Source organism: Chionomys nivalis, chromosome 2 (assembly GCF_950005125.1).
Source record: "Chionomys nivalis chromosome 2, mChiNiv1.1, whole genome shotgun sequence".
Taxonomy (NCBI): domain Eukaryota; kingdom Metazoa; phylum Chordata; class Mammalia; order Rodentia; family Cricetidae; genus Chionomys; species Chionomys nivalis.
The window spans coordinates 75,082,331-75,102,540 of record NC_080087.1 but is presented as its reverse complement, the minus strand read 5'-3'; the positions used below and the strand labels follow the sequence as shown (position 1 = coordinate 75,102,540).

The 20,210-nt window shown below is 50.2% G+C and overlaps 1 protein-coding gene across 1 annotated transcript; it reads right to left on the bottom strand.

The window, feature by feature from the left end:
• Nucleotides 1-3,480: 3,480 nt before the first annotated feature.
• Slc1a5 (solute carrier family 1 member 5) lies at nt 3,481-19,664 on the bottom strand. The gene is made up of 10 exons (XM_057762572.1): nt 18,450-19,664; nt 15,246-15,288; nt 14,547-14,588; nt 14,124-14,171; nt 13,984-14,031; nt 12,310-12,470; nt 8,756-8,989; nt 6,982-7,176; nt 6,762-6,896; nt 3,481-5,325 (listed from the first exon to the last, which is right to left on the bottom strand). Exons 1-10 carry the CDS (start codon nt 19,010-19,012, stop codon nt 5,091-5,093), a joined length of 1,704 nt encoding a protein of 567 aa, XP_057618555.1. The 5' UTR covers nt 19,013-19,664; the 3' UTR covers nt 3,481-5,090.
• Between the last annotated feature and the right edge of the window lie 546 nt (nt 19,665-20,210).

Genomic DNA, 20,210 nt, shown 5'->3' with positions numbered 1-20,210 from the left:
CTAGTTCCAGGACAGGCTCCAAAGCTACAGAAAAACTCTGTCTCGGAAGAAAAAAAAATAAGAACAAAAGCTGGAGGAAGACTAGGACCTGGAGTTCCAGGCTAGCCAGGACTATGGAGTGAGACCTTGTCTCCAAAACCAAACAGAACAAAGAGAGAGACCGACCAGTGTGACTGGAGTGAGTGCGGGCGGATGGGTGGACTAGGTAGGCTACAAAGTTACTGAAGGGGGATGTTGTAAGGTCTCCTGGGCTATGAGGAGCACCTGTCTGTGGAACACCTCTGAGCAGGGAATGGGAGCTCCCAGAAGTGGGAACTGATGCCCTCTTGTGGACATATGGGGAACAGTTCAACCGGGAGAGCCCTGAGGTTGGGAGTCTCAAAAGCCATCTGTCTTATTTCAGACAGGTGAGGGGTCCGGTGGACCAGGGAAGCGGCCAGTGTGGGAGGTGACAGGAATCGGGTGTGGAGTTCTTTTGAGAGCAGGAGAATGTGGTGTGTGGTAGCCTAAGTATGAGATATGAAGGCCCGAGGCTGCAGCTCAGTTGGAGGAAGGTTGCCTAGAATACACACTGCCCTGGGTTTGGTCCCCAGTGCCGCATCAAACTGGGTACAATGCCACATGACTGTAACCCTAGCACACAGAAGGTGGAGACAGGAGGACCAGAAATTCAAGGTCAGTCTCAGCTGACCGGGTGGGGGGGGGAGGAAGAAGGAAGGAAACCCACTGAGCCAAGCATGGTAGTGGATATCTATAATCCTAGCACTCAGGAGGCTGAGGCAAGAGGATGGAAAGCTCAAAACCAACCCGGGTTACATTGCCAGAACCTATCTCCCTTTTGCCCCTCCTGTGCTAGAACAGTTTGAAACCATTGATGTAAAGTTACTGTCCAACCGTATCACAGAACTGAGTCTTGGGAATGGACCCATGATCACATGCGTGCTAAGCAAGTGGTCTACCATCTGAGCTACATCCCCCACCTATGTAGGTCTGCCCCTCTTCTGAGGCAAGGTCTGATATAGCATAGGCTGGCCTAGAACTATGTGAGGCCTAACTCCTACCCCCTCCCGTACTGAAATTATAGGCATGTACTGCCATGTGTGTTCTCTCTCTCTCTCCTGAGTGAGCTGGGGGGTAGGTTGTGGTCAGAGGACAGCATGCAGGAGTTGGTTCTCTCCTTCCTTCTGTGGATCCTGGGGACTGAACTCAGATTATCGGTCTTAGCAGTAAGTGCCGGAACCCACTGAGCCATTTCACTGGCGCTAGGTTATTTTGGCCTTATAAAGATTTTATGTATGTGGGTGTTTTGTTTATGTGGATGTATGTGCACTGTATGTGTGGTGCCTATTGAGGCCAGAATAGAGGCAGATCTTTTGGAACTGGATTTACTGGTGTCTGTGAGCTGCACTGTGGTGCCGGGAACCAAACCCGAGTCCTATAGAAGAGCAGCAGTGTTCTTAATGACTGAGCCATCTCTCCAGTCACACCCCCCTTTCCCGTGGCTTTTGGTTTTTGTTTTTTAATTTTGTTTTGAGACAGAGTCTAACTCTATAGCCAAGGCTGTCCTCAAACTCACAGCAATCCTCCTGGCTCAGTCTTCCAAATGCTAGCATTTCTTTCAGTAGCTCTCGCTTTGTAGCCCGGGTACCCGTATACGGGGATCCTTCTGCCTCCCACGTGCTGGGATTACAGGCGCATAACCCACCTGTTAAAATGCTCTTATGCTTTCATTACAACACAGTAAGGGGTAGGACATAACAGAGAGCATTTAAAAAGCCCAGGTTCATAAGGACCCAACATCAAACTCATTAGTAATGTTTGTGTATACCACAGGATAGGGCATGGAATCAGGTATGAACCATAATGACCGTGGGGAATAACAACCAAAATCATGCTGAAGAGACTCAAGACTCCTCCGTCCTAGCTGGGCGGCGGTAGTGATCCCTTTAAACCCAGCACTTGGGAGGCAGAGGCAGGAGGATCTCTGAGTTTGAGGCCAGCCTGGTCTACAAAGTGTGTTCCAGGACAGCCAGAGCTGTACCACAGAGAAACCCTGTCTTGAAAAGGCACACATATACACACACAAAGATTCCTCCATCCTAAGACCCAGGTTGGCAGAAGATCCAGGGAAATGGAATAAATCAACAGTGACCTACAACAGGAAGGACAGCAGCTGTGTCTAACACACTAGACTACAGAGATCAGGACCCCATTGAAACAGGTGCCAGACTGCAGCAGAGCTCACAGCCTGCACGCACACAGCCTTAACAGCAGCACAGCTGGACATATGGCACACACCTGTAATCCAGGCACTCAAGGCTGAGGCTATAGGATCCAGAGCTTCAGGCCAGCGTGGGTTAAAAAGGTGAGTATCCCCAAAAGACAGCAAGACTCTAAGTGACATAACAGATTTGGGGTTTCCAAGAGAAAGAAGAATAAAAGAGCGAATCAAAGTCAGGTGACTGGTCAGTACCATTAATTCCACCACTGGGGGATGCTAAGGCAGAAGGATTGCTTTGTTTGAGGTCTGCCTGGGATACATAGGAAACCCTACCTCAAAAATCCTAAAACAAGGCCAGGCAGTGGTGGTGCACACCTTTAATCCCAGTACTCGGGAAGCATAGACAGGCAGATCTCTGTGAGTTCGAGGCCACCCTGGTCTACAGAGTGAGTTCCAGGACAGGCTTGAAAGCTACACAGAGAAACCCTGTCTTGAAAAACCAAGAATGATCTAGGACTTTACAGATGGCCCAGCATTTAAGGGCACTGGCTGCTCTTCCAGATGATTGGGATTCAATTCTCAGCACCCACATGGTGGCTCACAATGACTCCAGTTCTAGGGGATTTGTTACCTTCTTTTGGCCTCTACAGACACCACACACACACACACACACACACACACACACACGGTACACAGATATACATGCAGGCAAAACCTGTTTAAAAAGCAAAAACCATCCTAAACCAGGCTTGGTGGCACACCTTTATCCCAGCATCCAGGAAGCAAAAACAGGAGGAACTCTGCTAGTTCAAGACCAGCCAGGGCTACATAGAGAGATCCTGTCTCAAAAGAGAGGAAGACGGAAGGAAGGAAGGAAGGAAGGAAGGAAGGAAGGAAGGAAGGAAGGAAGGAAGGAAGGAAGGAAGGAAGGAAAAGAAGAATCCTAAAAAAGAAAGAGCCAATTATTCTATGGGAAATATTTGGATAGTGAGAGTAGCAGGAAGTCACAGGGGTGTATGAACTTTCCAAAAATTGTACAAGATGCGCATACCCAATGCTGGGGATGAAGCCAACAACCTTTGCATATTAGGATGGCTCTCCCACTGATCCATGACCCCAGCCCCTCACTGGGGGATTCTGGGCAGGGGCTCTACCACTGGGCCACACACCCAGGCCCTGTACAAGATTTGTAAATAGAACACAGAGAGAACAAAATGCACTGATTTTTATAAGTACAGACTCACTCATTTTCCCAAAGGTAATACATTATTCATTTTATGCAAGAGGCTGTAGTACCACTGTCAGCAAGCCAGGATCAATGGTGATTTTAAACAAGATTTTAGGTATAGTGGTGCTTGCCTTTAATTCCAACATTCAGGAGAGAGGCAGGTGGATCTCTGAGCTCAAAGTCAGTCAGGCGTACACAGTGAGACCTTGTCTCAAGAATATTTTTAAAAAAAAATACTGTAGCTTTGTGGAGATCAGAAGAGAACTTTGTGAAGCTGGTTCTCTCCCACATTCACTGGGATCCAGGGACCAAGCTCACATTGTCTGGAACTGGAGTGACAGACGGTTATGAACCATCCTGTGTAGCTATGCATGGAATCTAGGCCCTCTGGAAGAGCAGCAGCCATCTCTCCAGCCCCAGTTACATGTTTAAACTGATTCCTTTATACATGAAGCAATATATGTAAAGAATGGTCGCCTTCGTGATTGCATGTGCACCACAGGAGCGCTTGGTACCCATGGAGGTCAGAAGAGGACATCTGATCCCCTAGGGAGGTATGGATGGTTGAGCCTTTCCACCCCCCACCCCTTACAGTTGTGAGCTGCCATGTGGCTGCTGGAGATGGAACCAGTTCTCTGAAGAGCAGCCAGTTCTCTTAAGCCCCCTTTAATAGGTATTTTACATAGTATTTATGTATACACATTGGGATGGTGCGTGGCTTGCAGGAATGTGTTCTGTCCTTTTGCCTGGTGGGTCCCGGGGACGGAACTCAGGTTCCTACACCCTCTAAACCATCTCACCGGCTACATGATCGCTGGAGTTCAGTAAAGCCTAAACTTGTCTTTGGCATTGAAATGCTCAGTGTGTTTAGTCAAAATATACTTTTAAAATAAACTTATGCATTGGTGTTTTGCCTGCATATATGTCCCGTAAGGGATCCGATTCCCTGGGACTGGGGTGACAGACAGATGTGAGTTGCTAGTATTCATAGTGTGTCACTATGTCTAGCTAAGAATTTATTTTTTTGAGACAATGTCATAGTCCAGGCTGGCCTTTGGCTCCTGATTCTTCTTCCTGTATCCTTTCCCAGGTAAGAACCTAGAACCTACTTCCCAAATGCTGAAACTGCAGATGTGTGCGGTACACCTGGTACTAGTCAGATTCTTAGAACACCTCATCCCATACACTTGACACCATTTTATTGCTAAAAAAATGTGCTCTGGAGTGACAATATTTATCTTTGGCTTTCCCTCAGGACTTGTGGGGAGTGCTTGTTGTCATGGAGAGACTACTTGGTAAGGTCAGAGAACTCACGCACGTGCACACACCACACACACACACCTACGGCCACTACATCACAATGCATTTGTCTTCAAAGGATCGAGAACTCTATGCGGTAGACAGGTAGGCTGGATGGGTGACATGGGTGGCAGGATAGGGGGAAGATCTGTGGACACGTTCATGTAAAGCACATACACCCCAGCAAGGAGGCTCCCAATACCCATTGCAGGAAGGAGGAGGGACCCTTAGAGCTCACGGACTGTGTAAACAGTCCATCCGAGTCCACACCAGCCCGTTTCTCCAGCCCTCATGATCCCCACTTCCAATGCGATGCCACCAAAGCATATGAAGTCCTGAAATTCACATGACAGACTCCTTTTCACAGGAGGCGGCATCCCCGGCGGGTCCCCGGTACTGTTTGAGAAGGGGGTTCCCCTCCTCTGTGGTGAGGGGCAGTGGATTCAGAGGCATTTCATTCTTCACCTGGATCAATTCAGGCTCCGAGCTCGGCGTCTTGGTACAATCCACATAACTTTGAAGCAGTCCTGCCCCAAAAGCGTCACCTTCCACATTGAGGATGGTACAGGACCTGTCCCTAAAGGGCGCAAGCAGTGACAAAGGTGAGAGGGAAGGGAGAGGAGGCAGGAGGCTGGGCCCAGGTGGCCTGTCTTCTTCCACTAGGAAAGCTGTTCTGTGAAACAGGGTCTCTCTACATAGCTGTCCCGGAACTCACTATGGAGACCAGGCTGGCTTCAAATGCAGAGCTTCTCCTCCCTCCCTCTGCCTCCTGAGTGCTGGAATTTAAAGGCAGGCACCACCACACCTGACATCCTTATTTTTTGAACACGATCAGTCAGGCAGATTAGCTGGCCAATGAATTCTGTCTCTGTCAGGCCCAGGGTGTACATGGGTGTTAGGGATGCAAATTCAGGGCCTTAGACTTGTGCAGCGCGTACCTCACTCTCTTCCCATTGTACAGATGGGGAAATTGAGATACACGAGGATTAAGATCACAAGGTTATGACAGACTGAGCTTAAGCTGCATGTCCGCCTGTCCTAGGAGTCACGATTGCAAAGTACGAGGGCTCATTGCTTTTCTGGGGTTCCTTATGAAACCCCAAAGGTTAGCCAAGCATAGTGGCTCACACATGTATTCCTAGTACCCTGAAGTCTGAAGCAGAAGGATGATGCAAGATGGTTCAGCAGGTAAAAGTGCTTGTTGTAAGACTGGAAGCTGGAGACTGAGCTCCAGAATCCACACAAAAAGTGAATGGAGCGCCGGGCGGTGGTGGCGCACGCCTTTAATCCCAGCACTCGGGAGGCAGAGGCAGGCAGATCTCTGTGAGTTCGAGGCCAGCCTGGTCTACAAGAGCTAGTTCCTGGGGCTGGAGAGATGGCTCAGTGGTTAAGAGCACTGTCTGCTCTTCCAGAAGTCCTGAGTTCAATTCCCAGCAACCACATGGTGGTTCCAAACCATCTGTAATGAGATCTGGCGCCCTCCTCTGGCGTGTGGGTATACATGGAGGCAGAAAGTTGTATACATAATAAATAAATCTTAAAAAAAAAAAAAAAAAGAGCTAGTTCCAGGACAGGAACCAAAAAGCTACGGAGAAACCCTGTCTCGAAAATAAAAATAAATAAATAAATAAATAAATAAATAAATAAATAAATAAATAAAAAAAAAGTGAACGGAGCAAAACCAACCATATCATGAACCGTATCTCATCCCCTATCATGTACACACAATAATACATAAATTATTATCATTATTTTGTTTTTTTGAGACAAGGTTTCTCTTTGCAGCCTTGGCCATCCTGAAACTCTCTTTAGAACAGGCTGGACTCAAGAGATCCACCTGCCTCTGCCTCCCAAGTACTGAGATTAAAGGTGTACACCACCACAAGAACTTAAGGATTAGGGTCCCCACGTGCTCCCTCTAGACCTGCCTCATGTCTTTCTTCCTGTGCTCAGAAGTCCTTATCCTCTTTCCCAGGATACTCCCCAGCCCCACCCCCCAAAAGCCCCACTCACACTAGCCAGTCCACGGCCAAGATCAAGGAGATGTCCTTCACAGGGAGACTGACAGCTTCTAAGATGATGGCGAGTGTGAGGACACCCCCTGCAGGGATGCCTGCTGCCCCCACACTGGATGCTGTAGCTGTGACCCTGGGGAGGGAAGAGAGGTGAGAGAGCTGCATCTGGAATGGGAAGGAGTGGGGCGGGGCTCCTGTCACAGCTCTGCTGCACTCACAAGATGGTGATGATCTTCACGAAGTCAAGGGACACGCCATTTAGCTGAGCAATGAACACCGCGGCCACACACTGGAACAGTGCTGCCCCATCCATGTTGACCGTGGCGCCGATGGGCAGGATGAACCGGCTGATGTGTTTGGCCACGCCGTTCTTCTCCTCTACACACTTCATCATCAGAGGCAATGTGGCAGAGCTGATGGAGGGTATCAGGGTGAGCCTGGAGGAGCACTGCTGGACCACAAGGGCTAGGTCCACTCCCAAGCTGAGGCTGTCACCTACAATTCAGCCCCACCCACATCATCGGAAGACCCTGACCACCTGCCCAAACTCCCTTTCCTCCACCATCTGAAGGATCTGTTAGCTCTCCAATGCCCTTCTCTTCCCAAAGCTGGCACCCAGGGTCCCACGAAACAGAGGGATCCTGAACAGTACTTGGAGTATAACATGCTATGCATGGGAGGACTAAGGTCTAGCATGCACCCTCTAGACCTGTCTTGTCTTTCTGCCTGTGAGCAGAAGGCTGCAAACACCCACAAGAAGCTGCATGTAGTGACACAGGTTTGTAACCTCAGCACCTGGGAGGCTGAGGACCAAGTTTCTTTGTGTGTCTGTGGGTTTTTTTTTGTTGTTTTTTTTTTCTTCCTCTCTCTGAGACAGGGTCTCTCACTGTGCAGCTGCAGCTGGCCTGGAATTTGCTTTGTAGACCAGCCAGGCTGGCTTCAAATAGAGATGAACTGACTCCCAGGTGGTGGGATTAAAGCACCGCCACACCCAGCATAGATTCCAAGTTCGAAAGCAGCCTGGGCTAACATAGTGAGACCTTGTCTCATAAAAATAAAGAGGACTGGAATGTAGGTCAGTGGTTAAGCACGTGGCTAGATCCCTCCAGTTAGGGGTCATGGGTGTGGCTCTCTGTGGAAGGCTTATCCTTGGCATGCCCAAGGTCATGGTTTCAATTCAAAGCACCACAAAAAGAGAAAGGGGTGCTGACTAGGGTAAAGGTGTTTGCTGCTAAGCATGACACTCCTGAGTTCAACGCCTAGTGAAGAAAAAAGGACCCATTCCTTCAAGTTGTCCTCAGATCTCCACAGATGTACAAATACACACGAGAATAAATGTCTTTGTTGTTTTGGTTTTTTTGTTTCAAAAAAAGGGGGGGGGCTGCTAAGGAAATGCCTGTAGTTGTACAGACATAAAGATCAGAGTTCAATTCCCCATTCCATGTAAAACAACAACAACAACAACAACAAATCACACATACAAATGTCTGTGTAGCACCCCTACGGGAGGTAGGGATCCCAGCAACTTGAAGGCCAGCTAGCCTGAGCACACAGGGAAAAATCAAAGCGGATGTTCTCTGATTACACACACCCACACATATACGACACACACGAGACAGAAGAAAAAACGAGAAGAAAAAAGACTAAGAAGTTGTCTCATTTCTTTCAAGGGCAGTGGAATCCAGGACCCCAAATAGCTGATGAAGGGGTCCGGAGAGGTGGTACAGCAGTTAAGAACATTGGCTGCTCTTCTAGAAGACCGGGGTTCATTTGTCAACGTCCATAAGGCAGCTTAGGGCTGTAACTACAGTCCCAGGGGAATCAAACACCCTCTTCTTGCTTCTGCAGGCACCATACCCACTGCAGACACACATGCAGGAAAAATGCTGACACACATAAAGCACAAATGACCCCAATCACGGTGTTTCACAGGTCATCAAACACTGGTACCCACTCCCAGGTCCCTTGGTTACAACTGGTAACAGGCCTCACCTAGAAGAGGTCCCAAAAGCTGTGGCCAAAGGAGTCATGATACCCCACAGGAACCGATAGGGGTTCTTGCGGGTGAAGATGAAGTAGATGAGGGGCAGAACCAGGAGCCCGTGGATGGCATGGCCCAGGAGGCAGCACAGGATGTATTTGCCGAGGCGGATGAAAAGTTGGCGGACGTCTTTCATCTCCACAATCTTGCTGGCCACCAGGAACAAGATGCCCACAGGGGCGTACCTGATCATCACAGAGACAGGTTCCGGCTGCCGATCACAGGACTCACAGCCAAGACCTGTGCTCGGCACTTCAGCTGAAGTCTGGAGTCGCCCAAGACTGGCCTGGGGAGACCCAGCTACCTGTAGACATGCCTTTTCCGAGACAAAAGCCAGGGTGTGCTCCCACACCTGCCAGAACATCGACTTTGGACATAGACTTGACAATGAATGAAGTACTCAGCACTCTGAGTCATTTTCTTTCTGGGTTTGCTTGTTAAAGCAGCTGCTGCCAGAAACACATTCAAAGAACAAAAAAGAAAAAGGCCTGACTGGGTGACACTAACTCCCAGGCCTATGTCATTTACAACATGCCCCGAGCTTTTGATCATGGCTGACTGACAGCCCACTAGGGAGTTCCTATTACAAGCAAGTCAGTCACAGCTAGTAGAGCTAACACTGAACATGCGTATAAAACAGACTACAAAGCGGTCATCCCACTTAGGTATTAATTAAGTTATAAGAATCAAAACAATAAGGCCAGGGGTTGGAAAAGATGGCTCAGCAGTTAAGAACACTGGCTGCTTTTCCACAGGATTCAGGGTCGGTTTCCAGAACCCACATGGTGGCTCATAATGGTCTAGAATTCCAGTTCCAAGGGATCTGGTGTTCTCTTCTGACTTCCACAGGATCCAAATTCACATGGTACACAGATATATATGCAGGCCAAACAAAAACACACAAAAAATTCTTTTATAAAAAAAGGTCAAGGACACAAAATCCTGTCTCAAAAATTAAAGAGGGCTGACAGGTGAGGCTCAGTGGTAGAGCCCCTGCCTAGAATCCCCCAGTGAGGGGCTGGGGTGTGGCTCAGTGGTAGAGCCCCTGCCTAGAATCCCCCAGTGAGGGGCTGGGGGTGTGGCTCAGTGGTAGAGCCCCTGCCTAGGATCCCCCAGTGAGGGGCTGAGGGTGTGGCTCAGTGGTAGAGCCCCTGCCTAGGATCCCCCAGTGAGGGGCTGGGGTGTGGCTCAGTGGTAGCTCAAAGTCCTGTTTTTAGTCTTCACCACAAAATAAAACAAACACCAAGCAGACAAGGTAATACTTACAGAATTGCTACAGGATGAAGTGAGACACTTGCTGGAAGGTATTTGTACACAGTCCTACTTCTGGTTCAACAACCATCCCAGTCTCCTACAGCAAAGACCCCAAGGTATACCTGCTGCTGGCTAGGCTTCCCAGTACCCTCCTGCCTAGCTGCCAAAGCTGACTGCCTTCTCAGTCCTTTTTCCATTACACAAAGAAAGACACCAGTCCCCAGTCACCTGTGCAACTATGGAGGGCCAGTTGGCCAAGTCCTAGCCACTCAGACTTGCCCAGAAATTTTATAAGCGCAAATGCTTAAATAAATATTTGCCATTGTTTACTCTGAGCATGGGACAGACCAGCCACTGTCCTAAGAACAGTACACGTATTGACTCTTTGGTGACCTCTGAAGCAGCTGTCACAGGCCCCACTGTCTACAGAGAAAAAACCGGGGCACAGGGAAGTTCTAACAAGATAGAGCACACAGCTGGGAACGGGCAGCAGCAGCGCAGGAAACCAAGCTATCTTAGAAGCTGTCCTCACCCACATCATCTCTTTGCTACTCCAGCGCAGCGATCTTACTGATCAATACATACTAGGAGTGTGGACTTGGCTCAGCAGTAAAGCCCAGAACCCCCTCCCCAGCGAAGAGCTGGGGGTGTAGCTCAGTCAAGTGCTGGAATTTAAAGTGTGTACCACCTCTGCCCAGCTTGTTTTGTTTTTAAGATATTGTCTCGCCGGGAGGTGGTGGCGCACGCCTTTAATCCCAGCACTCAGGAGGCAGGCGGATCTCTGTGAGTTCAAAACCAGCCTGGTCTACAAGAGCTAGTTCCAGGACAGGCTCCAAAGCCACAGAGAAACCCTGTCTCGAAAAACAAAAAAACAAAAACAAAAACAAACAAAAAAAAAAGATATTGTCTCACTGGTTTGCTTGTCTGCTCTGGTACTGGCTATGTAGAACAGGCTAGCCTTGAACCCACAAAGATCCATCTGCTTGCCTCTGCCTTCTGAGTACTGAGATTAAAGGCATGTACCACCATGCCTGGCTAAAATTTTTCTTTTTTTATTTTATGTGTCTGAGTGTTTTACCTGAAGGTATTCCATTCATCATGCACATACCTGGTACCCTAAAATGCCATTAGAGGGGTTCTGATCCCCAGGAGGTGGAGTTACAAACGGTTGTGAGCCACCAAGTGGGTGCTGGAAATCAAACCTGGGTTTTCTGGAAGAGCAATGAGTGTTCTTAATCCCTAAGTCATCTCTCCAGCCACTAGAAAGTTACTTTTCTTAAAGATTCATTTTTATGTGTAAGGAGGTTTCGCTTGTATGTATGTCTGAGCATCACATGGGTATAGTGCCCATGCAGGCCAGAGGGGGACAAAGGATCCCCTGGAATTAGAGTCAGAGATGTTTACAAGCCACCCTGTGGATTCTGGGTGCTCGAACCCCATCTTCTGGAAGAGCTGCCAGCCCTTCACCACTGAACACTCTCCCCAGTCCCAGAAAACATGTTTTATGGGTTTAGTTTTGTTTTAGTTTTTGGAGACAGGGTTTCTCTGTGTAACAGTCCTGGCTGTCTTGGAACTTGCTTTGTATACCAGGTGGCCTCAAACTCAGAGATCCACCTGTCTCTGCCTTCAGAGTGTATCTAGGTGGTTTTTCTGTTTGTTCGTTTTTGTTGTTGGTGGTTTTTTTTAAAGTAGCCATCTTGTCTTTTCTCTCGATTTCTGATCTTTAGATCCAGGCCAGGTGGCAGAGTCAATGTCAGACCAGATGGACAAGGCGGGAAACCAGAGGCATCTGCGTGTGGTTTTTGCTTTCATTTCCTGATGTCATTTAACGAAAACCAAAGTGCAGCACTCCCGTCAGTGAGTGCTCACTAGTTAGGAGCCCGGCACAGGGGATGGGATGCAGGTGCTCTTGGCAGCTGTGGGACAAGTTGAGCGAGACCATGGCCCCCAATCAATCTCTTTTCTGTGTTTCTATGATTCATTCACCTACTCTCTATGGCAACAGGGTAAGGCAGGCACTCTTTCAGAGACTTAATTCAAAAGGAGCCATGTTATTACATGGGAGGCTGTGGTATATGAGTTTGGCTGTCTTCTATCACCTTCTAGTAAGATCAAGAAGGCAAATGTAGCAATCCTAGCAGTCATGAAATACAGGATGGTCACCATTTTATAGACGGAGAAACTGAGGCACACTGGGAGGCTCCCCCGTATCACACAACAGACATGTCCACCCCTTGTGCCCACCACCTACCACATAATCCAGGAGACCAGGACCATAGTGGCATCATTGAAGGAGTTGAAGACACGAATGAGCAGTTCACCATCAGGCCCCAGCTTCCTCAGAGCCACACCAAAGATGATAGCGAACACCACCAGGCCCAAGATGTTCATGCTCTCTACCTCACATCCCAGCTGTGGGAAAGGAACAGAGAGCATTAACCATCTACACAGCCATTTGTCCTAGGCCCTGCCAAGGCCCAGGAAACTCAATCGGGGTCACCCAGAGGGGGTGGGGCTGGAACTAACCAGCCCTAGTTATTTTTCATCAGCTTCACACAAGCTAGACTCATCTGGGAACCCCAATATAGAGAAAGCCTCTATCAGACTGGACTGTAGGCCAATCTGTACAGCATTTTCTTGATTAATAATTAATGTGGGAGGGACCAGCTCAATGGTAGGTGCTGCCATCCCTGGGCATGTGATTCTGAATTCCATAAGAAAGTAGGCTGAGCAAGCCATGGGGAGCAAGTCAGTAAGCAGCATTTCTCCGTGGTCCCTGCGTCGGTTCCTGTCCTGAGTCTCCTCACGATGAACTGCACAGAGCTAGGGGACAAACCCTTTCCTTCCCACGTTGCTTTTGGCCACAGTGTTTCTCACAATAGAAAGCAAATTAAAAGGAACGCAAGCAAGACTGAAACTGAGAGGAGGTGCCAGCCAGGAGTAGATGGGGCTGGGATGGAATTTAGATCCCAGTATTCAGATCATAGGGCGGGTGTCCTGCAAACACCCCTAACTCCAGTCCCAAGGGATCAACTCCTGTGGACCTCTGTGCTTGAAAACACACACCAATCAGTCTTTAAAATAAAGTGGGGATATCGTTATAGCTCAGTGCACCAGGCCTGACTCCAGGAAGAAGCTACATGGTGAAGAACCAACTCCCACGAGTTGTCCTCTGACCTCCACATGAGCACCCTGGCATGTGCCCCCTCATCCATACACACACGCACAAGTTTTAAAAGCAATAAAAGGTTCTGGAAAGGACCTAGAAATGAGTGTAAGTTGAGCACTCAGAGAACAAGAAGAAATCTACCCACTCTGGCCAACAGGAAATGAACTAGGCAGACGAAGTTTCAAGATGAAGCTGAGGAGGCGCAGAAAGTGAACGTTCTAGAGGGAAGGGGGATATGAGCACTGGGGATTCTGGGCAATGGAGAGGGTAAGATTGGCACTGTGGACAGGTGAAAGGGAGGATGGGATCAGGTAGGGGAAGAGTGAGGAGCTGGGGGTGGGGCTCTGCTGGGGGACTGCCTAACAATTGGGGAACAAACCTCAGTAGATATAGGACTATGGAATTTCATAGGGTCTCTTATAATCCAAGCTGGCCTCTGATTTCCCTATGTATAAAGAGATAGCTCTGAACTTTTGACCCTCCTGCCCCTACATCCCTAATGTGGAATCACAGGCACGCACCACCACTCCTGGTTTACACGGCACTAGGGACCAAACCCGGGACTGGTCACATTCACACTAAACAAACGCTATATCCCCAGCTCCAAGGAAAGCAGACTTTAAATCAAATTTCACACTATACTTTTGGGGGGGGGTGGAGGTGGGGGGCTCAAAGCAGTAAAGTGTGGGAAGCAGAATGGAAAGCCACAATACAATGGGCCTGTGGTGTGGCCTCCTCAGCCCTTGCCCCACTCACCTGGACCATGGTTGCGTTGATCTCTCTTTTTGTACAGGGTACAGCTTGCTGTAGACAGACATGGAAAGATTAGTACCATGTCAGGGTCAGCATGGCTCTCTGCTCCCATGATGGGTACAGCAATGCCTTTCCCTGCTCACCTGGACCATGGCTTCGTAGATCTTGCTTTGTATACAGGGGGCATCTTGCTGTAGACAAGGTTGGAAGAATTAGTGCCAGGTCAAGTGTCAGCATGGCTCCCAGGTACCATACTGGGGACAGCAATGCCCAAAAGCTGCTCCACCAGCCCCTCTTTTGAGATAGTCTCTTGTAGCCCATGCTGGCCTAGAACTCCCTATGCAGCCAAAGATGACTCAGGTGTGTGCCACCATGGCTTATGCAGGGCTGGCGAATGAAACCCGGGGCTTCGCTCACACATACCAGGTAGGCACTCTACCAACAGAACCACACCCCAGTCTCAAGGAATGCAGATTCACAAGACAGAGGGGAAGGAGGGCGGCAAAACTGAAAAGCTACCCTGGACCAGTGGCAAGGCTCTATAGGACCCCGGCCCTTCGGCTCACCTGGATTGCAGATGTGTTAGTGGTTACGTACGAGGTAGCATACTGCAGATGGGGCGGGAAAAAAAAAAATCACTGTCAATTGTCACCAAAGCTGCCACACACCATCCTGGGAACAAAGCCACAAACTGGGTGCGGGCATCCCTCGTTCCTCCCTCCCTTTCTCTTTTCAAAGACAGGGTCTCTTGTGACCCAGGCTGATCCCTAACTCCCTATGTAGCCAAGGATAACCCTGAGCTCCTGACTCCTCCCCACCCACTTCCCAAGTACTGGGATTATAGGTAAAGGCTGTCCTGCCCAGTTTCATTTATTAAGACACTGTCTCCTTGTGTAGCCTGAACTCTCTATCCTCTCCCTTACCTCAGCCTCCCGGAGCTAGTATCACAGCCTCCACCAAGCCTCTCCCACATTCTCACTTTTTTTTAAAATTTAATTTAGTGTGTGTGTGTGTGTGTGTACCCAATATGTGCATGTTCCCCATTGCCCCCAACCCAGTGTGTTTGGAGGGCAGAGGACAACTGTGTTCTGGGAGTCAAACCCAGGTTCTCAGGCGCCCACAGCAAGCACTTCCTATCTGCTTTCTGTTCTACCTGCTGTCTAGCCAGCAAACCGTCCCCATTTCATTGGGTGAGTCTCCGTGGCAACCCCAAAGCCCCGTTTTCCTTTTCTTCCCGCATCCCCAGTACACCCCAGAGGACTCACTGAGCGGAATGCAGCAGACACCAGATTGGAGGGAAAAATATTCCTGTAGAAATAGACGTTGTTGTTAGGTACTGTCGTGGGAGGGTGGGGAGGGGCAGGCAGGAGAGGGACAGGAATCTCTTGGTCTTGATTGTTTAAGGAAGTGTCCATGTAGCCCTGGCTGGCCTCAAACTTAATAAGCACCTGAAGGTGACCTTAAACTTCTGATTCTCCTGTATCTACCTCCAAAATACTAGGATTACAATAAACATTCTTTCTAACACACAACCCCACCCTGTGTACAATTTTTTTTTTTCTGGATAATATCTTACCGTGTAACCCTGGCTGGCCTTGAACTCTGGTGGGAGGCGCACGTGTGCCCCCACTGCTCTTGTGTGCGCGAGCATCAGTTTTCTCCATCTGTTGTGTGGGTCTCAGAGATCAAACCCAGGTCATCAGGCTTGGCAACAAAAGTACCCTAAGCCCCTGAGTCACACACTCCCCACATCCTTTTATTTTATTTTTTGCCATAATAGAGATGGAAACAAAGGACCTTTGAATACCCTACCACTGAACTACATTCTCAGCCCTCTTTTTATTTTTTGAGACAGAGTCTTGCTAAGTTATCCAAAGTGGCCTTAAATTGTGTAAGCCCAGACTGACTTGTGATAGTTCAGCCTAGAGCAGCTGGAGGGATAACTGAGTCCAGTACCACCAACCACCAAGCCAGCACACCTTTCCAGGATGTGGAACTCTCAACTGGCCTCTTCTGGCCCCAGTAAGCCGGTGTTTCAGAACCAAGGGATTGTGGCTTAGAAATAAAATTAAAAAACAAAAAAAACAAAACCTGGGCTTTTGAGAGAGAGGCAGGCAAGGGCAGGGTCACACCAGGCCTCAGCTCCACCCCCTAAAATCATTTAACCAGACAGGAGTCTTACATCAGCTACTTCCTGGAGGGCTGCGGACAGGGCAGTCCCTAAGGGGCAGGCTGGTGGGTCGGAGCTGTGGCAGTGAGAGGCTAAAATCTGGTGACAAGGGATGGTTGTTCCGGTCATGAATATGCATCTGTCCTTGCATGGCCACTTGTGTGTGGAGGGTGTTTGCCATATGCCAGGTGGCACAGCTACTGTTTTACATCACCAACTCCTTTTGAACTGAAGTGACGGCAGGTGTGTGGTGCAGGCATGGGGATTGCTGCTGAGAGAGGGCTACACAGGGTGACCCTTTCTCAAAACCCATAAATAAACACATACACCAAAAACAAAAACAAACAAACAAACAAAAAAAAAAAAAACAAGGGAAATATCGAGGCACAGAAAGGCAAGAAACTTGCCAAAGGAAGTGATAGGTGGGATTCTTGTTTGTCCTTTTCTTGGTGGGGATGGGGGTGGTGAGAGAGAATCTATCATAGCCCAGGGTGGCCTATAACTCCTGGTCCTCTTGCCTCCACCTCACCAGTGTTGGGTCTTAGAGGCCTGGGTCACCACGTCTGGTTTGACCTGCCCTTTAGAACATGGGCTTAAAACTTTTTTACGTGGCTAGTGACATCATGGAAAGTGGCTCCAAACTGGGCTGTAAGTGATGGTGCACACCTTTTAATCCCAGCACTCCAGAGACAGAGGCAGGCAGATCTCTGAGCTTGAGGCCACCTGGTCTACAGAGTGAGTTCCAAGACAGCCAGGGCCACACAGAAGAGAAACAACAAAGTGGCACGTGGCAGCTCGCCACCACCTGTAACTACAGTCCCAGGGAATCCATAACCACGCTCATGTGGTGCACAGCACACCGCCGGCAGGACATTCATACACATAAAATAATAATAAAAATGTGGAGTGCTTAGTCCCCTGTATGTGTGCTTCTGTGTGCCCTTGTTTAGCTGTATGCCAGCTGGTCGTGAGGTGTTCTTGGCTAAGACTGAGGGTGGCCAGCCAGCCAAGCGTCCAGCTGTTTTGAGCTTGGGAGGGAGGGAAAGGCTCTGTTCATAACAAACAGCCTGAAGGTGGGTGTGCCTGCTTGCCACTAGGGCAGGGCCCAGGAACCAGCTAATCTCCACCAGCCAGGAGGCACACGCAGTATGGACAAGCAGAGCCCAGTCCTCCATCTCAGCCCCTACTCCCTACTCTGACCCAGAAACAGAGGATGCTCTGTTTTCTGACTCACTTCCCCCCCCCCCCCCCCCCCGCCCTCCGCTTTTCCTTCCAGGAAGTCCCCAATCTGAAGACACTGAATCAGAGGGCCTCATGAGGAGGCCACGTGGACCCGGAATCTAGAGTCCTCCGAAATGGGGAGGACCCTGGAGGGATAAGAATCACCCCCACGTTGGGGGAGGCGCTGAAGGAGTGTGCAGGAGGAAGTGAGATGGTAAAGGCAGAAAGGCCGCAGCGGAAGGGAAGGCTGGCCGGCTGCCAGGGGTTAGAGTGAGCAAGCTGTGTCTGGGTGACGTGCAAGGACACTTATCTGGAAATCAGGAAGCCCCTCACACCCACACTGGACGTCCTGACAGAGAAGTACAAAGGTTTCATACCTTGGGCCCAAATCTTTGTCCAGGAGCCCCATCTCTACGCCCTCACCACCCAAAAATCTGCACAGCTGTTCTTTTGTGGAGTGGCAGACCTTCATTCTTTAGGAGGGGGCTTAGCTCTGGCTCTTTTCCTTAGACCTTGTATCTCTCTAGACACCACCCCTCACCGAGAAGGAGGCTGAGGCAGGACTGCTCCGAGAGCAGCCTGAGTTATGTAGCAGACTTTGTTTTCAGTAAGCAAAATGACGCCGTTAACCCAGTCACTTGGGAGGTGGAGGCAGAAGATTAGGAGTTCAAGGCCATGCTTGGACGTACGAGACCCTGTAACCTGTCTCCAAAAACATAACAAAACTAGGAAGGCTTACTCTTTTTTCTTCCTCTAAAAGTCCTCCAAGTCTAGACCTGCCCCCAAATTTAGGGAACTTCCGTAAAAATTCACCCTTCCAAGGTCCTGTTAACATTACCTTGGGTTTTCCTAGATCCTAGAAGGCGTGTCCCACTCTGGAGGAATCTAAAGTCCCACCACTAGTGGCACACACGTGTAGTCCCTGCACTCGAGAGGGCAGAGCAGGAAGACTGCCGTGAGTTCAGGGTCATCCTGAGCAACAGAGACTCAGAAAAGTCCTTCCTCCCTCGTACCACCGTTGTCACTAGCACCGGGCCCTTCCCACCCCTTCCCACCCCAATCCCCTGCGGGAACACACCTCACGAGATCCAAGAAGGAATCCAGCACCTCCTTGGTGGGTCCACTGTGGACACCGGTATCTCCGACTGAGCCGTTGATAGCCGTAAAGGAGGCGCCCGGCTTCAGCACCAAAGCTAAGGCCACGCCGAGCCCAGACGCGAGCAGTGTGGTAACCAGGAAAAAGAGCAGCGCCCAGGCGCCCACACGGCCGAGCGCGCTAGGGTCCAGGCTGGCCGCTCCTCCGATCAGGCTGCACACCACGAGCGGCAGGATGATCATCTTCAGCAGACGCAGCAGCAGTTCTCCCGGGAAGGCGAAGGCGGTCAAGCGCGCCGGGCCCAGCGCTTCAGCACCGCCGGCCGCCAAGACCCCCAGCCCTATCACCACGCCGGCCACCACCGCCGCCACCGTGAGCAACACCAGCAGGTTGGCGCGAAGGCAGCGGCGCACCTGGTCCCAGGAACCGCAGCAACCACCTGCTTTCGCGCCTTGGTCCTCCCTGGAGCCCAACACCGCACCGTTCGCGGTGGGATCCACCGCCATGACCCCTTTGGGGTCGGCCTTGGGGGGATCCACCGCCATGCTGAGCCGCAACTGGGGGTTCCTTACGCGCCAAGAGACTAGGTGCAATGTTTTCGGGACGGACAGTCGAGGCCGGAACTTTGCAGGGGTCCTTGAAGTTGTGTGTCCACTGGCTCTCGGAGGCTGGCGTATCCTAAGCTCTCTGGGCTGTGCGCCGAGACCCCTTTACCTTTCCTGGTGATGTCGGATCCCCGAAAACTGGAAGCTGAGAGTGTCTGGGTTGGTTTTCTTTTCTTTTCTTTTTTCTTTTCTTTTTTTCTTTGTTTTCTTTTTTTTGGTGTGGTGGTGGGGAGGAGAGGCAACTCTTCAGACCAGGACGTGGGGATCTTCGACTCCGGGAAAGGCTTGAGGCCGCCCAAGTGGCCGAGGTCTTCAAGAAACTCAATCCAGGTGGCGGAGATCCGGATGCCTGACTCCGGTAGACCGGGATCTGGGATCCGGGATCCCAGGGCTAGGGCGCCTGGTTCTCGGTCCCTGCGGTGCGTACTGGAGTCCTAGGAGGAGTAGACTGAGGGTCACGGGTCCTGGAGAGGAAATCAAATTCTCAAATGCAAATAGGCAGCGGCCCGAGGATGTGGAAAGTGGCGCCAAAGAGCGTAGAAAACACCTCCCAGGCCGCGCCGCGTGGCTCTGAGGCTGCTGGACGGAAGCGATTAGGATTAAAGACGGAGGGCGGGGCTTGAGAAGGCGGAGGCCAGTCCGCGAGCGCTGATTGGTTACGGAGCGTTCGGCGCCAGGTGGTGAGCGAGGGACTGGACCAAGATCAAAGAGGGGTTGGTCACCCAACCAAGGCTGAATAACAATGCCTAGAAGGGGTGGGGCAGGAGAGGGGGCGTGGCCAGAGAGGATGCAAAGGCTGTCAGAAGGGGCGGGTCGTTGGGAAGTTATACCAACCCACACCCACTCACATGCATCTCTTGCTAAAGAACTCTTTTTTTTTTTTTTTTTTTTTTTTTTTTTGGTTTTTCGAGACAGGGTTTCTCTGTGGCTTTGGAGCCTGTCCTGGAACTAGCTCTTGTAGACCAGGCTGGCCTCGAACTCACAGAGATCCGCCTGCCTCTGCCTCCCGAGTGCTGGGATTAAAGGCGTGCGCCACCATCGCCCGGCTTGCTAAAGAACTCTTATCTGTGGACTGTAGTGGATAAAACAGCCCGACCTCTTGAAATGGCAGGTACCTAGACATTGAAAGGTTAGTTTT